Here is a 17,583-nt window from a genome sequence, read left to right as displayed (position 1 = left end):
GTTTCAAAAGTGTACAGGGAGTAGTCTGGCTGGTGCTGAAGTACTTTTTTGTTCATTTTAAAGCTTGTGTTGAAACAAGTTGGTTCCAGACATGGGTGGCCTGGTAGGCCTTCCTCTTGGAATTGAGCATGCCTGGGAGGATGAAGAGTGATCACGCAGAGCAGGACAAGCTGCTAGAAGAGGGAGGAGAAGGAAAGGAAGAAGGGCTCTCAGCAGGAGGCCATATCCGTCTAGGGTCTTTAGGGAGCAATTTTCTTACCTCAACTTCAGCGAGGACCAATGTTTCAGACGTCTTTGCTTCACTAAAGAGGTCATGACTGAAATCTGCCAACTGCTGCAGCCACAACTGCAACTTCAAAGCCGGGCAAGGATTGCATTGCCTGTGGTTGTCAAGGTGACCATGGCTCTTAACTTTTATGCATCTGACTCTTTTCAGGCTGCTGCTAGAAATATAAACAACATCTCGCAGTTTGCAGTACACTGCTGCATAAGGGAGGACACTGAGGCTTTCTATACACAGAGAGACAGCTTCATCTCATTCCCTCTTGCCAGAGACAATCAGGCGGAGCGAGCACGAGGGTTTTCACGGATTGCAGGATTCCCCATGGTGCAGCGTGCCATTGACGGCATGCACATTGCTTTGCGTGCGCCTCATCTGAACGTGACCATTTTCGTGAACCAAAAGGGATTCCACTCCCTCAATTTGCAGCTGGTGTGCGACCACAGGCAGCGCATCATGCAGGTGAATGCAGTAGTCATGATTCCTTTGTTCTGTGGCAGTCCTCTGTGCCACCTGTATTTGAACCACCACGGGAAGTCAAAGGCTGGCTACTGGCTGACAAGGGTTATCTACTCATGACATAGCTCATGACTCCGGTCTGGAACCCACGCACACATGTACAGCAGTCCTACAATGAGAGCCATGCTGCCACAAGGAACCTTATAGAGCAAACCATTGGTGTCCTCAAGCAACGATTCCGCTGCCTGGACCGCTCTGGAGACGCCCTGCAGTGCTCAGCTGAGTGGGTACCAAAATCTGTGGTAGTATGCTGCATGCTGCACAACCTGGCAATTTTGAGGGAACAGCCCTTACCACCACCTAACAGGTGAGAAACTGAGGAGCAGGAGCACGAGGAGGAGGAGGAAGGGAGGCTACAATGTAGGCAGCCCCTTTTGGCCCGGGCTCTACGTGATGAAATAATTAATGAGTGATACCAGTAACCTCAATCACACCTCCCCATTCACCAACAGTTCCACCCTCCTTACTTGTCCTCTATCACTGACCATCACACATTGTCCTCTTTTTGACAACACAAATATAAAAACCACCAGAAAATGCACATTGCAATCCAAATTTATAAATTCAATCATGACATAAGGCATACAAAAATAAATGAATCACCCTTGTGCATTCCCTTTGTGCCTGTCTTCCAAATGTCTTTGCTTCTCCTAGTGCTCCTACGAGGTGCTTCCCCAGAGGCTGCAGCATGGGTGGTGGAAGGCTGTTGACCTCCAAGTGAGGAGACTATAGATATAAATAACATCCATACACATTCCCCTGTCCACTACTTTAGTCACCCTTTCAAAAAATTCAATCAGGTTTGTCAGGCATGACCTACCTTTTCCAAATCCATGCTGGCAGGATGTGACTAGTGGTGTCCCGTAGGGATCTGTGTTGGGGCCTCAACTTTTCACAATATTTATTAACCACTTAGATGACGGCATAGAAAGTCATATAACCAAAATTTCTGATGACACAAAGGTAGGCGGCATTGTAGATGAAAGCATAAAATTACAAAGGGATATCAATAGATTAAGTGAATGGGCAAAACTGTGGCAAATGGATTTCAATGTAAGTAAATGTGAGGTCATTCATTTTGGACCTAAAAAGAATAGAACAGGGTACTTTCTAAATGGTGAAAAGCTAAAAACAGTGGAGGTCCAAAGAGACTTGGGGGGGTCCAGGTACATAGATCAATAACATGTCATGAACGGGTACAGAAAATAATCAAAAAGGCTAATGGAATGCTGCCCTTTATATCTAGAGGACTAGAATACAAGGGGGTAGAAGTTATGCTGCAGCTATACAAAACCCTGGTTAGACCACGCCTGGAGTACTGTGAGCAGTTTTGGGCACCACACCTTAGGAAGGATATATTGGTCTTGGAGGGAGTGCAGCGTAGGTTTACCAGGATGATACCTGGACTTCGAGGGTTAAGTTACGAGGAGAGACTGCACAAACTAGGGTTGTATTCCCTAGAATTTAGAAGGTTAAGGAGTGGTCTGATCGAAGTTTTCAAGATATTAAGGGGAACAGATAGGGTAGATAGAGAGAAACTATTTCCGCTGGTTGGTGATTCTAGGGCTGGGGGCATAGTCTAAAAATTAGAGCCAGATCTTTCAAGGAGTGAAATTAGGAAACACTTCTACACACAAAGGGTGGTAGAAGTTTGGGACTCTCTTCTGCAAACAGCAATTGATGCTAGATCAACTGTTAATTTTAAATCTGAGATTGATAGCTGTTTGTTAACCAAAGGTATTAAGGGATATGGGCCAAAGGCAGCTTTATGGAGTTAGGTCGCAGATCAGTCATAATCTCATTGAATGGCGGAACAGGCTTGAGGGGCTGAATGGCCTACTCCTGCTCCTATGTTCCTAAGTAGATGGCCTTGGAAGGCGACCTTGAACTGCTCTGGGCCTAGAAGGCACGGCTTCAGACTGCAGCACCTCAGCCTGGGCTGCAGCAATCTGGGCTGGCTGGCTGACAGGCAACAGCAAGGGCACTGGCAGAGTGGCAGGGATGGGAGCACGAATGCTGTCATCCTGAGAGAGGAAAGCAGGTTCTTGCTCTGTGAAGCCACTGCCACTCACCTGGGGTGGCGCCTCAGCAATCCTACTGATCTGTTGCAGAACAGATTGATGGACTACTGTGGCGCCCTGGAACCCCTTTGAACAGTTGTATCCAGAGCCACGATGACATCAGTCTGAGCTTGCAAGGCAGCATTCCACTGCAGCACTCAGATCTTTGATGGAAGCTGTGACATTGGCTATCAGACAGTGCATCATGGTGGGTTCCACAGGTGTGCTGATGGAGGTGACCACCCATTCCATGTTGGAAAGGATTGGCTCCAAGGTCTGCGCAAAGCCCTGTGCCAAGTTGGCGCTGGACTCCAACATTCTCCTTGACACTTAGCGCAGGCTGTCTGGCAGGCTTTCCAGTGCACCAAGAGTTTGGTTATGTACATCCATCAGCTTTCTTCTGTAGCCTGGCACAACGCATCTGAGTTCTCATCTGAGTCCTCTGCAGCAGAACTAGTGTGCGACCTCACCCTCTGGCAACCTGTGCTATCCGATCCCCCTGCCCTTGTGCCCGGTGTCTAACCACGTGCAGATCCCTCCTCTATCCTAGCCTCTAAGATACATGCAGTGTCAGTATCGGAGCTGGTGGCTGCAACTGTAAGATCGAGTGATGATGTCTCTTCATTTTCACTGTCTTCTTCCTCTTCCTCCACTGACTGTGAAGGTTCCAGTTCTTGGGTGTCTGAAATGAAAAAGGGACAAGGGTTGGGTTGTGGTGAAGGGAGAGGAGAAAGTAAGAAGTGCGTGCTTATACCATTTGTAGCTTCTAAGTCAGAAGAAACTGAGGGAGAAGTGGGGTGATAGAAGGAAGATTAGGTATGCAGATACCCTCATCCTTGATTGCTTCAGCCCCACCAGTGGCCACGGCCTCAGTGATGCCGCTTCCCATGATGGCCAGCACGGTCTCCTCCATGGGGGTTAAAACATGCAGGCGCGCTTGTCCTCCTCCAGTTCTTTGCTGCTGCCTGCTGTTATGCGCCACCTTCTCCTGCAAGAAAGAGGGAAGTGTGTCAGTGAGTGTCCTGCAATATGTTTGGGTGATGTGGCTGTCATGGCTGAATAGCTGCCAGTGTATGTGAGCTGTGAGTTGTTGGTGCAAGGCTTGCAACAGTGCTAAGTGGGTAAGGGTGAGGTAAAGCATATGAATTTTATGGTTGAGTACTGATTGATAGAGATTGTTGGTAGATTAGTGATAGTGGTGTACTGAATTGAGCAATAGATGTGGCTAGTGGTGCACTAGGTAGGACGTCATTTGAAGATGAACTCACTCACCTTGGCAACTCGCGTGAGATCGTTAAACTTCTTCCTGCACTGCAGCCATGTTCTTGGAGCAACACTCCTGGCAGAGACCTCTGCCACTACATGTTCCCACTGTCTCCTGAGCATCTGTCTGGAGGGCCTTCTGCACCCTGCAAATACATGACATCCCTCCTTCTTTTCACCTCTTCCACGAAGATCTCCAGTGTTGTGTCTGAAAACCTTGATGCTCGATCTCTTGCATGTTCAGCCATTGCTCAAAGTATCAATTCACAGTGCAGATTCAGTTTTCAATGGCTCCCACCATTTCTTGCAGCTACAAAGCACCTCCACTTTAAGAGGTGCAGGCTGCCTTTAAATAGGGCTAGCCACTCGCCCCCTGTTGATGCATGCAACCGATGAACAGCACAGGGAGCGCTGGCTGCATGCAGCAATCATGTAAAGCAGCAGGCAGCATGAATTTACCTTGCTACCTGCAAAGCAATAAACGGGCATGAGTTAATCACATACTGCGACCTCTATGGCCATTTACGGGTGTTAGCCAATTTCTCCCCATTGTGCTTCAAAGAAGATTTGATTAATCTTAATTTGTTTAATATTAAATGTTTTCTGTTCCTGGTTAACATAATCTGTAACTCTGACTGTCTGACTGGTGTTATCCTTTTAACCCTCCACAGTATTTGACACAGTTGACCACGCCATCCTTCTCCATTGCCTCTTCTCTGTTGTGTAGCTCTGTTTCACTGGCCTTATGTGGTTCCACTACTACCAATCTGATTGTATTCACAGAACTTCCATCAATAACTTCTTTTCCCACCCTGCACTGTCAATTTGAAGTCCCCAAGGATATATCCTTAGCAACATTCCCGCTAAGCTGTCTGGAAGTCCCATGCAGGCTGATCACTGGCTTTTCAATGGGACATTTCGTGCATGTGCAAGATTTTGAAAGGGCTGCGCAGCCCGTTAAAGGGACCCCCCAAAAAATTAGGGGGAATATTGATCCTCGGTCCACTTCTCTTCCTCACCTACATGCTGCCCTTTGTTGACATTAACCCGCTTATATATATATATATATATTGATAACACCCAGATCTACCTTTCCATCAGTTCTTTCGAACCCATAACCACATCTGTACTGTCAGACTGCTTGTCTGGCATCAAGTCATGAATAAGTCACAACTTCTTCCAATGGAAAAAAAAGACTGAAGCCTGAGTTCTCGACTCTCAACATAAACTGAGCAGTATTGTACAGTAATTGTTTATATGTGGCATATAGGGCTCCTATAAGCAACTACGTAACCCATCAAGGTAAAACATTTGGACACCCTTTCTGTAAACAGTCTTCCACAAAACACTGAAAACAGCAGTAGGTACTTAAGTGTAATAGCAATTACCTTTTACTTCTAGGAAAAGTGCCCAGTTGCACCTCAGCAATGTTAACACTTCCCAAAGACTGCAAATAGCCAAAAAATATATCTGGGGAGACTTTAAGCATAGCCCCCCTGGTGGAAACCGGAGGGGGGGGGGGGGGCTGTTAAAATTAGTCTGCTGCTTTACCCACTGACTTCCCACACCGATCCTGCCGTCTTCTAGTTTGACCTGCTCTTCTGAGCAGGTGGCAACGAGACTCATCTTAAGCCGGTGGAGTCCTTCTTTAAATATGCAGATCACAGTCCTATGACGTTATCGGGCCAACTTCAATTTTAACTGTGGCTTGAGTAGAGATGATGTTTTGGCATTCCCACCAGGAAAAGACAGCAGGAAAAGGCACCGGAAAGGAGGTAAGTTTTTTTTTAACTTTTCTGTGGGAACAGGAGGAGAAGGAGTGCTTCTTTGAGCCCCACAAAGAGAGTTTGAGACTCGCATGCTCTGGGCTTCCCCTTTCTTCCCGTGACACCTTCTCTCACCGCGACTTACCTTGTTGCTGGCGACCGTTCCTTTGGTGCTGGCCACCAACCTCCTACCACCCGAAATTCAGCTCCTGCCCACCTGCCAGCAGCCACTTTCAACCTGTTTTGGATGGGCAGCTGACTGGCAGCATGCAGATTTGGTCTGGGACTTAAATGTGAATTTAACCATACAGCACAGTAACACTAGTGCTAACTAATTTAATCAAAACATGTTGTCCGTTTGTGATTGGGACTTTCACACCCTCCTGTATTTGAAAATTGCGCATATTAACTTATCCAATTTGGCCATGTAGCCACATAATTTGGTCCTGACAGAAATGGACATGTAGGGGCTTCTGTGGGGGTGCAAAAGGGCAGTTGCAGATTGGCTGCCCATTCTACACCCTGCACAATTTTCTTTCCCATTATGGAAAGGGTTTATAACGGGTGGTCGATCCGCTGACGCATGTCTTGTGCCCCGCTGAAGTTGGATTCTACTATTCAGAAAGAGTTCATTCTGCGGAGTGTGCTAGCTATACTAACAGCAAGCTTTGTGCAAATTTCAAGGAGTATTTTTCATTGAAATATTACTTTCTTCCTTCCTAATGCTGCCGCTACAGGAAGTAATTATTGAAAGACATGTAATACTTTTTTTTTTAAAGTCTAGCAATTTGAAGCAGTGTGGAGAAAGATTTTTTTTCTATTTTATTCAATTTACCTTAAAATTCTTTATTTTTTTTCTCATTTATATTTTCTGTAGGAACCAGTCTACTGTGACTGCTTCGAGATCAGTTTGTAAAAGTAGCACTTACAACAGGTTCAGGAGAGAGTGCGTAGATGTTTCTGGCCAATAACTCATATTCATACCAATAGAAAATAGGTTTGAGCATGTGAATCCATGTTCATCTGGTTGAGCAGAGAGCCTGCTGCTGTCTGTGCTACTAAGCATCAAATTTCAGCCTATTTGAAAATAACTCTTTTCTAATGCTAGAGGTATGAGTGATTTGTAGTATGCACAATATCTTGCATAGATATAATGAAACAACAATGCTGGGCCATAGACAACTACAAGTAATGATGTACAGAAACCGATTACCTTTACCTGAGGTGGGTGATTTGCAGCGTTCAATCTCCAGTGATACAGGGCTATCCACAAGTTCAGTCAAGCCTGGAAAGAGGAATAAATAATTATCATGCTACTGGATATAATTAAAGAAAAACATTTTACTACTGTTAGCAATAGTGATAAATGATTAGAGGATTCTGAAACAATAATTCCAACAGAATAAGGCATTATTGGTAAGGTTGTAAATAGTTAAAGATATTAGATATACATAAACCAAGATTTTTCAAAACTTTGTTCATGTTGCCTTTTCAGTTTAATTCTGGCAAGGAACAAATGATTCGTCCAAACAAATTGTCCATCTCCAGAGTAATTCAGATAAATTAAAATTTAATACTTTTAATTCCACTGCAATTGTAGGCAAGAGCTGATTTTTTTGGCTAGTTTACTGATACAAGAACTGGAATGGTCATGACCTGAGACATAATGTATAGGCAACATTGAGTTCTGTACTTCAGCAACAATTTATTATTTGGATTAGAAGCTGCTGGAGAAACATTTCAGAACCTTTGCTCAGAAGATTAAATGGATTGGGTAAAAACTACAATAGAGTGGATTATATACTTTCTTTGGAAAGAATAGGCTTGAAGAGCTGCACAGCCATTTCTAATTCCACACTGTTGATGTCCTAAGTAAGTGCTTTAACAGTGTTTAGTGAAACTGGATACTGCATGATTTTAACTGCAGTTTGTGGCAGTGTTGACTAGTGCCAATCGGCTCCAGAAGAGGCTCAAGTATGCCTCATGCCTCTTTGAGGCCCCCACTGCAAGATTGCAGCCGGCCCTGGTCAGGGAAAACCAATCAGTAAAATCAGGCCTACAAGCAGCCTAACAAAGGTGCTTAAAGGAACCTACTTTTCGGCCGCAACCAACAAGGTAAGATTTTAAAATATACTTAGCTGAATGTGGAGCTGGGAGGAGTAAGAGTGCTCCTCGCGACCCCACATTAAAAGAACATGGGCCGGTACCAACCCAAACCCCCCCCCTTACCCCCCACTACCTCTTTACCCAATTGCCCACCCTTCCCAGACCAATCACCCATCATTCCCAGCCTGATCGCCCACCCTTCCTCACTTACCGATCTTCACTTGCGCTTCAATGGCAGCTCTGCACAGCTGCATAGAAATGAGGCCCGAGGGCCAATATTGGGGGCCTTACCATTCAGGCGCAGGAATTGTACCCTGCGCCCCCTGCATGCCCAGAAACGGACGTGCTTGAATTTCTAGGCCACTCTGTTTAAGCATTTTTACTTCGTTTTTCTTGCAAATGCAAAGCAGATTTGCAGCAAAATTACCACTATGGATTGTTTATTTGAGGTTAGATTGGAGGAAATTCTATCATTACTTTATGCCAAATTAAGGCTAGATATAAATAAATAATTTTAAATTAGGCCAATATAAATTATTACTCCACACGGTGTGTGCTTTGGTCTGGTAAAGTGCTATTATCTGTCAAACAATCCTGTTACGGGATTGAGGTAATTATAAACATTAAGAGATTGCATTCCATTTGGTTTAATTTAACAATTAAATATTTGTCTTTGCAAATGGAGCTTTTAATTTGCTTTATCTGTTTTTTTTTTATAAAGCAAAATGCAATGGTTTGCTGTGCAGTCTAACACGGTTCTCATTATATTGGCAGTGCAAAGGTCCACTTGCCCATCCTGCAACACCACAACCAGCAACCTGTTTCAATTAATTCGTATACAGTGCCATTTAACGGCATACTGTCTTCCACTAATACTGAATGCACATCTGTCAAATATCACTATGAAACACCAGGGAGAAATTGGGTTCCAGTGTAAGAATTCGCAATAATTTACAGTTCGGAAGATTCATTTTTTTGATTAAAGGATCCCTGAGCGATGTGCTTTTAAATTTCCAGGGATAGAAATGGCAGTCGCACCGCATGGCCGAGACAAAGAGGCTTGGAATGCAGCTTTCTGTATCTGGAAGTAAGGTCCAATGAAGACAAAGGACAATGCTTTGTTTACAAAGCAACTGAATGCTATTAGCATTTGTTTGTATAAACTGCAGAAGAGACTTTTGCACCTTGAATGGGAATTGTTCAAGATTTGAATGGGTTTTAAATCACCCAGCGCTGGACAATAGAGCAGCTGTATCTCCCTTTTGTTATTGGACCCTCTTTGGGTGGGGAATTTTGCACACAGCCCTTGCAAGGCAGAACGGCAGGGGGGCTCACCAGGTATAAAGATAGATGCTGAAGCTATCACTCTCTCTTACTTCGCTGGACCAAAGGTGAGCAGAGTTTCTGTCTCCTCAACAAGGCAACCTAGCAGGAGTTTGGGGGATGGTAATTTAAGGGGATATTACTAAGATTGTTTAACCAACATTGTAGTCACTTACCCCTCGTTTTCGCCGTCTGCAACCCGTTAAGCAATTTTACTGTAATTACTGTGTGCGTGTGGGATAGTTTGATATTTTGATTATAGTTTCTTTTAGTTAATAAAACTTGATTTTTTTCTCTCATCCAAACTACGTGTCTGTTTTAATATCAATAATTATAAGCCCTGCAGTCAGAACTGGAAGGTGGGGTAGCGATTCGAAACCGCTGTTTTAAAATTGGTTTTATTTTAAAATTGGTCTGAGTGCAGGCAAAGGCTGTAAGACCAGGAAAATTACTTTAAACCAGTTTAAAGAAGCCCCGAAATCCTTACACCAGCGGGGAAGTGGTGCAAAATTGGTGACGCGTTGAAAACGTATACCTACAGACGAAGGCCCGAGGCTCACCCCTCGAGCATCATCTCCATAATACCAGTGAGCTGTGAATGCTAACTGGGTGTCCCGATCCAGTTTGCTGGTCCAGCATTTCTGAAAATCGACGAGCTCGAATGCAGAGTTGGCCCATAGGCAATTCCTTAGAGGAGGAGGCGAATGGGAGGGAGGCAAGCACAGGCTGGCAGTAGCCCAAAGTATTGCTGTGGAGAGAGAAAGAGCACTCCTGCTCCTCCTGGCTCCACATCATAAGTGGAAATTGGAAAACTTACCTCTTTAAGGGCCACTGGTTAGGCTACTGTAGATCCATAAAACCTGAGTGGAGCATATTCGGCATATGCTCCACCTAATTTTTGTCTAATTTGGCACTGGTGTCCTGAAACAGGCTTTATTACCATATTCAAGAAGCCCAACGCCTGTTTTAAGCAGTCACTAAAGGTCCCCTGATCCAAAATGGCGTCCACCAAAGTTTAGGTGCAGATCAGGGCCGGCCCGATTTTCGTAAGTATTTCCCTTACATTACACCCGACAAATGTGTGAAACAAGATTGCATTTCTCCCCCTCTGTGAACACAATGTAAACTGAAAGAATCTGATAAGTAAATGTACTAAAATAAAAATAAGTACCTGCACTTAAAATATTAGGAAAAATAACAAAACTAGTTCATCTGTTGCGTATTTTCAATAACTATTAAATGTGCTACTAGGAACATTATCATACGTGAAAACGTTGTTTTTGTAATTCTTTTTAAGTAAATGGACCAAAATTTACTGTCAAAATAAGTGAGGCTAATGGCGCTCACCATTATTTATGCGCAAATCGCAAAGCAACTTCTAGTGAGGGCAGATGTGTGGTTAAATGCGAAAATCCGGAAGTAGTGAGGGCAGATGTGTGGTTAAATGCGAAAATCCGGAAGTAGTGAGGGCAGATGTGTGGTTAAATGCGAAAATCCGGAAGTAGTGAGGGCAGATGTGTGGTTAAATGCGAAAATCCGGAAGCAGTGAGGGCAGATGTGTGGTTAAATGTGAGAATCCGGAAGTTGATGTCAGAGTTGTGCTACTCCACCATTAGCTTCCCGAAAACAGCAAGTTGTTGTCTGACTCACCATTCAAATGCACCGAATGGCGTGAAGGCCCTGTACTTGCATGGTAGATATGAACTAAACTCGCCACAGAAAGTTAGGGCTTGTCCATTTCAATCTAAGTACCCTTTTTAATGGCGTGATAAGTCTTAATTACTGCAAAGAACCTTTCTGGCATTGAAAATTAACTTTTACAAGTGTGGAGGTCTCATTTCTTCAGCTTTTAATTGTTGGGAGATTTAAAAAAAATAAAATTACATTTTCTTTTTACTTTTTCTTTCTATCTCTTTTTCCTCTCTCTTAATCCAATATTTCTTTTGCCCTTTTTATTTCACTTACTGTACCTGATTTGACATTAAATTTACTATTCTAACTGACATTTCCTGGTTCAGACTTTGCGCTGCTCATGAACAGTTCTTCAATCTGATTGGTTAAGGAGATACACAGTTGCTTGTCCTGTTCACACAGGTCCCAGATGCCCTGTAGAGGACGCCACAATGTTTTGATCTCCCACTTACAACAACATGCCGTGCAAAAGCTCAAGGAAATTAAATGGGCAAGGGCAAAGGTGCCATTCGTTACACTTGCACTTGCCCAGAGACTTTCTATGGGCTTTTGAACTGGAAGCTCCAGTCAGCCAAACATCAAAAAAGTACAGCGCTGAATATAGGTTAGTTACTTAAAGGCCACTTTCTTCCTGAAAAAGTTTACACAGACCTAATGATAAATCACATCAAAATGGATCAAGGTCTTGGATTCTCCACCCATTGGTGGGCTTGCGGTGGCGTAATCATAATGCCTGCCAATGTGAAACTGTTGATAACCTGCTGCTATTTCCTCCGAGAACCCTCATTAGCCATGCACGGCAGTTTGGGGGCCAGAAAGCTGCCCTTTATTGACATGCTGCCTCTGGGATAAAGGGAATTAAGTTCTGGTGCAGCCTTTAAAAGTGGGGCCCTGCATTATTACAGCTCCAGACACTGAAGGAACAACTGTCGTTTCGGCTATCCAAAACTACAATATGGGATTCCCAAATTCATAGGTAAAGCATCCAGTAGCTCGAGAATTGGTGAGAGCCAGGTGATGCTGTCCTATTTAAGGAACGTACCCAAAAAATGTGATTTGTTTCCCGATGTTTTTGAAAGGTGTAATGTCAGTTTCTATTTTTATCCCTTTTTTTTTTTGCATTCCCGCGAGCTATGAAAACGTGAGTTCAAATCCCACCATGGCAGTTTGAGAATTTGAATTCAGTTAAAAAAAAAATCTGGAAATAATAAGGTGTTGGATTGTTGACTCTTAACTGCCCTCTGAAGTGGCCTAGCAAGCCACACAAGTTGTACCAAACTATGACAACGGTTTAAGAAGGTGGCCCACCATCACCACGCAACTGGGGCTGGATAATAAATTCTGGCATTGCCACTGATGTCCACATCTCGAGAATGAATTTAAAAAATGTGCAAGCCAAGACAGTGAGTGTGAACAGGTTATTTGACCCTGAAGGACTTCACCTGTGAGCCTGATTCTTTTGTTACCTAACACATGACCTGACATGACAACTTGGGCTCTGTAGAGTTAAAAGATCATCGAGTCAAAATTACAATTACCTATGGTCTTGTACGAACACGTTAAACATACGTGACCATAGGCAACAATATTCTGCTATACCTTAATGCAGGAGTTAACCCATTCATTTTAAACAGGTTAATAAAACCAGTTAATGATTGCGTTAAAATAGCACAGAAAGGGTCTTAATAAGGAGCCTGCTGCTCCTTTATAGAAACACTGCACCAAAAAGAATTCTACTCTACTAAGAAAGATAGGATTATGTTGCTGGAAAGAAGAAAATAATATCTGGAATGGAAGAGAAGTCCTGGATCCCTATCACGGTCTCGTTTATTTAAGGTTCAGGTGGTGTTTTGACCAGAAGACCAAAGGGGTTTGTTTCCTTGATATAATTAATAGCTGGTGCTACATTGATGTGAAAGAAATCTTTTAGCTCCAAAGTATGGATTTGTACATCTGACACAAACAATCCTGCTCTGTTAACTGTTTGTATGTTTTATATACTGTAGCATCAGTATTTGCTGATTTTATGTGCCTTTTATGACTGTTTAATTTATGTAAATACTTTAGTTGCTTTTATGTGTAAACCATCAGTCCGTGTGGTAAAATTCACCATTTCAAATAGAGTTTGGTTCTGTAGCACAAGACTACAATGATTGGGGTAAACATTAATCCCTCCGATAGGCATCTCTACAAAGGCAGAATACACACTACTGTTTCTGGATGCCAGAGGTTAGAGGTCTGTGTATAAGAAGCAGGGTGAGATTATAGAGAGAAGAAGGGTCTATAAAAACACAGAACTAAAGTATGTTCAAACTTCTGAGTCAATTTAAGCTTCTGCATCTCAAAAATGGAGGGTACGGTAGCATAGTGGTTATGTTATTGGACTATTTGGATCTCACCACCCGTGCAACGTGGCTGCAGTGTGTACCATCTACAAGATGCACTGCAGCAACTTGCCAAGGCTTCTTCGACAGCACCTCCCAAACCTGCAACGTCTACCACCTAGAAGGATAACGGCAGCAGGCACATAGGAACACCACCACCTCCAAGTTCCCCTCCAAGTCAGACACCATCCTGACTTGGAAATATATCGCTGTTCCTTCATCGTCACTGGGTCACAATCCTGGAACTCCCTACTTAACAGCACTGTGGGAGTACCTTCACCACACGGACTGCAGCGGTTCAAGAAGGCGGCTCACCACCACCTTCTCAAGGGCAATAAGGGATGGGCAATAAATGCTGGCCTTGCCAGCGACGCCCACATCCCATGAAGAAATTTAAAAAAAATCTTTGTATCAACGGTAGAAGTGATTCAAAGTGTGGTGCTGCACCCTAACAGTTTGGATTGTGTTGATATTCAGCTCTATCCGGTTATTGTAATGAATATTAATCCCAGAAATTCCGATCGCAAGCCTCCCGCGGGTGGAGGGCTGCGATCTGGAAAAATCTGCGCCAACATAAGAACATAAGAAATAGGAGCAGGAGTAGGCCAATCGGCCCCTCGAGCCTGCTCCGCCATTCAATAAGATCATGGCTGATCTGATCCTAACCGCCAATGTTCTTATGTTCTCCCTTCATACATTTGAATAGGGATCACCCCCAAAACATAGTAAAACTTTAAATACATTTTTAAAAAAACATCACATTTTAAAAATGACTTTAAATTACAATAAATTAAGTATTTTAAACAAAAATTTTATTTTTTGAAAAAAATAATCAAAGTTTTTAACGGGGCTAAAAATAAACTTACCTTTCTTTAAAGTATTTTTAAATGATAATCAGTGGAATTTTTTAAAAAACTTTTTTCAACTCTTATATCCTGGTAAAAGCAGGCCTTACGCCTGCTTTTACCAGGCGCAAGAATTGTAAGTGTTTTCTGTGGGCGGAGGGTCTCCAAAAAGCGGAACTATCCGCCCGCAGAGGCCCTGCTCCAGGGCAGCCGGAGGATCTGTCAAGCTTTCTTGACAGATCAGAAATGCCGGTTTCCAGCGCATGCGCAGTGCATGCCTAAAACTGGCATTTCCGATGTCCCTACGGGGGAGTACACAGCGCGTACACACCCGTAGGGGTCGGAATTTCTGCACCATTAATTATAATAGCTCCAGTTTCCTTTATTGCAGTGATTGAAGTCACTATTAAAATGAGATTATCATCAAACAGCAGGAAGGTTTGTTCTGTCTGAGACTGGGGAGTGTTATAAAACACAACCCATTTACATCATTCTGTCTTACTGTTAAACGAATCTGCTTTGTCCTCCTGGAATTTTTTCTTTAGTTTGCCTGTTCTCTTGCCTCCTCTCCTGAAGGTGCCGTTTCTTACTGCAGTAGAGATTCCATATGTGCTGGCTGGCCTCTGGTATCAACCAAATGGTAATTATTTCTGTCTGTGCCAAAATAAGGTTTTATCGTGGAGGGCATTGTGGCTGAGGTTGATGTTGGTTCTCACATGATGTTCAAAGACACGCCCACTTTCCAGTGGTAACTGGACACCGGTGATGGCCAGGTGTGTGACTCCAGCTGATGCTTTCCTCTGTAGCACAGGGACGCTGAGGCAAATTGGAACACTCCAACTTCTGCGCTAAAGTACAATCAACTGAAGCAGTACCGACTGGGGATCAAACACGGGATCTTGCTGTTCAATTTGGGCCAATTCCATGCCAGTCAGTGCTCCAACTGAACGAGAATCTACATAGTAGGGTAGTTTTTGACACAAAATGGAGAAAAGCCCGTCTATGAACGATGTCCAGTGTATTACGTGATAAGTGAACATAATTCCATATTTCAACTGATTCGATCAAGTGCGATGAATCATATTTGTCTGCTTGTTAAAATGTTATTTTTGCTCCAATATTTGCAAAAGCCATCAATGCATGCAGATCAAATGAGGATTCTGTGCAGTACTTAGATATCTGTCTCAATTTCTATTTCCCTTATGGAGGAGATTCTGTCAATTCTTGGATGACTTAAAGAAAATGACTAAACCTCCAGCATTGATAAAGAAGTTTCTTCTGAATTCCCTATTGGATTTCTTGGTGACTGTCTTATATTGATGGCCTCTAGTTATGCTCTTCCCCACAAGTGGAGACACTCTCTCTGTATCGACCCTATCAAAACCTTCCATAATTTTAAAGATCTCTATTAGGTCACCCCTCAGCCTTCTCTTTTCAAGAGAAAAGAGACCCAGTCTGTTCATCCTTTCCTGAGGTATATCCTCACATCAACCTTGTAAATCTTCTCTGCACCCTCTCCAGTGCCTCTATATCCTTTTTATAATGTGGCAGCCAGAACTGTATGCAGTACTCCAAGTGTGGTCTAACCAAGGTTCAATACAAGTTTAGCATAACTTCACTACTTTTCAATTCTATCCCACTAGAAATAAACCCTGGTGCCTGGTTTGCTTTTTTCATGGCCTTGCTAACCTATGTCGCAATTTTTAGTGATTTGTGTATTTGTACTCGGAGATCCCTTTGCTCCTCTACCCCACCTAGACTCGCACCCTCCAAGTAATAAGTGACCTCCCTATTCTTCTTACCAAAATGTAATACCTCACATTTATCTGTGTTGAAATTCATTTGCCAATTGTATGCCCATTCTGCAAGTTTATTAATGTCTTCATGTAATTTGTAGCAGTCCTCCTCAGTATTGACTATCCTTCCCAATTTGGTGTCATCCGCAAATTTAGAAATTGTGTTTTTGATTCCAAAGTCTAAATCGTTAATATAAATTGTGAACAACAGTGGTCCCAGCACTGATCCTTGTGGAACACCACTTCCTACCTTCTGCCACTGAATAGCTATCCTTTACCCCGACTCTCTGCTTTCTGTCTTGAAGCCAGTTAGCTATCCATTCTGCTACTTGTCCCCTGACTCCACATTCTCTGACCTTATTGTCTATTAAGTGGTACCCTATCGAAGGCTTTTTGAAAATCTAGATAAATTACATCTACTGAATTACCCTTGTCTACTCTCTCTGTTACATACTTTAAAAAATTCAATGAGGTTGGTCAAGCAAGACTTTCCCTTTTGAAATCCTTGCTGACTATTCATTATTATTGTTGGTTTCTAGGTATTCTATTTTCTCCTTTTGTATGATTGTTAGTTATGGACACCCTCTGCCTGATTATAGATGCTAGTATCCCCTTTAATTTATTGGATTCAAATTAAATCAATCCCTCTAATTACACCAGTTAAATGGTTTACCAACAGTCACTCTGCACCAGAAAGGCCTTATTAACTGCAACCCACAGAGTTAAAGTTTGAAAAGAGCACCTAACACCCCACTTACCCTATCTCACACTTACCCAAACTCACAGTACTCTCTGCTGACCTCGCACTCAGTGCTTGCTCGCACTAGCAAATCCATAACTAACAATAAAAAATGTAATTAATTACATAGAATGGAGCAGGTGATGTGTTACTGTTGCGAGATGTGGGAGCCGGTGAACCCCATTGAGGCTCACGGTGATTACGTCTGTGACAAGTGTCTGCTGCTACAAGAACTCCAGCTCCGTGTTGATGAGCTGGAGTCTGAGCTTCAGACACTGCGACACATCAGGGAGGGGGAGAAGTTCCTGGACTCTGTGTTTCAGGAGATGGTCACACCTATGAAGTTAATTAATTCAGATGTAGCCCATGGTCAGGGACAGGGCGGTGTGACTACGAGTGAGGCAGGTACGGGGATCCAGGAGGTAGTGTTGGAGGAGCCGCAGCCCTTGCTCTTGTCCAACAGGTTCAAGGTTCTTACTCCCTGTGGGGACAGGAGCAGGGACTGCAGGGAGGATGAGCAACCTGGCCACAGCACCGTGGAGCGGGGGGCCATTCAAGAGGGGGGAGTAAATAGAAATGTTGTAGTGGTAGGGGATAGTATTATTAGGGGGATAGATAAGAGTTCTCTGCAGCCGAGAGCGAGAGTCCCGTAGGCTGTGTTGCCTACCCGGTGCCAGGGTTAAGGACATCTCATCTGGGCTGAAAAGAAACTTGCAGTGGGAGGGGGTGGATCCAGTTGTCGTGGTCCATGTTGGTACAAACGACATAGATAGGACGAGGAAGCCGGTTCTGTTAAAGGAGTATGAGCAG

General features: G+C 43.5%; 1 protein-coding gene across 2 annotated transcripts in view; it reads right to left on the bottom strand.

Annotated features, from left to right (window-relative positions):
• stxbp5l (syntaxin binding protein 5L) overlaps positions 1-17,583 on the bottom strand; it is a 583,450-nt gene that overhangs the window by 113,759 nt on the left and 452,108 nt on the right. For both annotated transcript variants that reach the window (XM_086006840.1, XM_086006841.1), the window contains one exon: positions 7,108-7,173. In XM_086006840.1, the coding sequence (XP_085862966.1) occupies positions 7,108-7,173 (66 nt within the window). The remainder of the gene's footprint in view (positions 1-7,107; positions 7,174-17,583) is intronic.

The sequence above is a fragment of the Somniosus microcephalus genome, chromosome 14 (genome assembly GCF_052327205.1).
Source record: "Somniosus microcephalus isolate GS21.2 chromosome 14, FLI_Smic_1.0, whole genome shotgun sequence".
NCBI classification, from domain to species: domain Eukaryota; kingdom Metazoa; phylum Chordata; class Chondrichthyes; order Squaliformes; family Somniosidae; genus Somniosus; species Somniosus microcephalus.
Note: the sequence above shows the minus strand (reverse complement) of the source record. Positions and strands in the feature narration are given on the sequence as shown.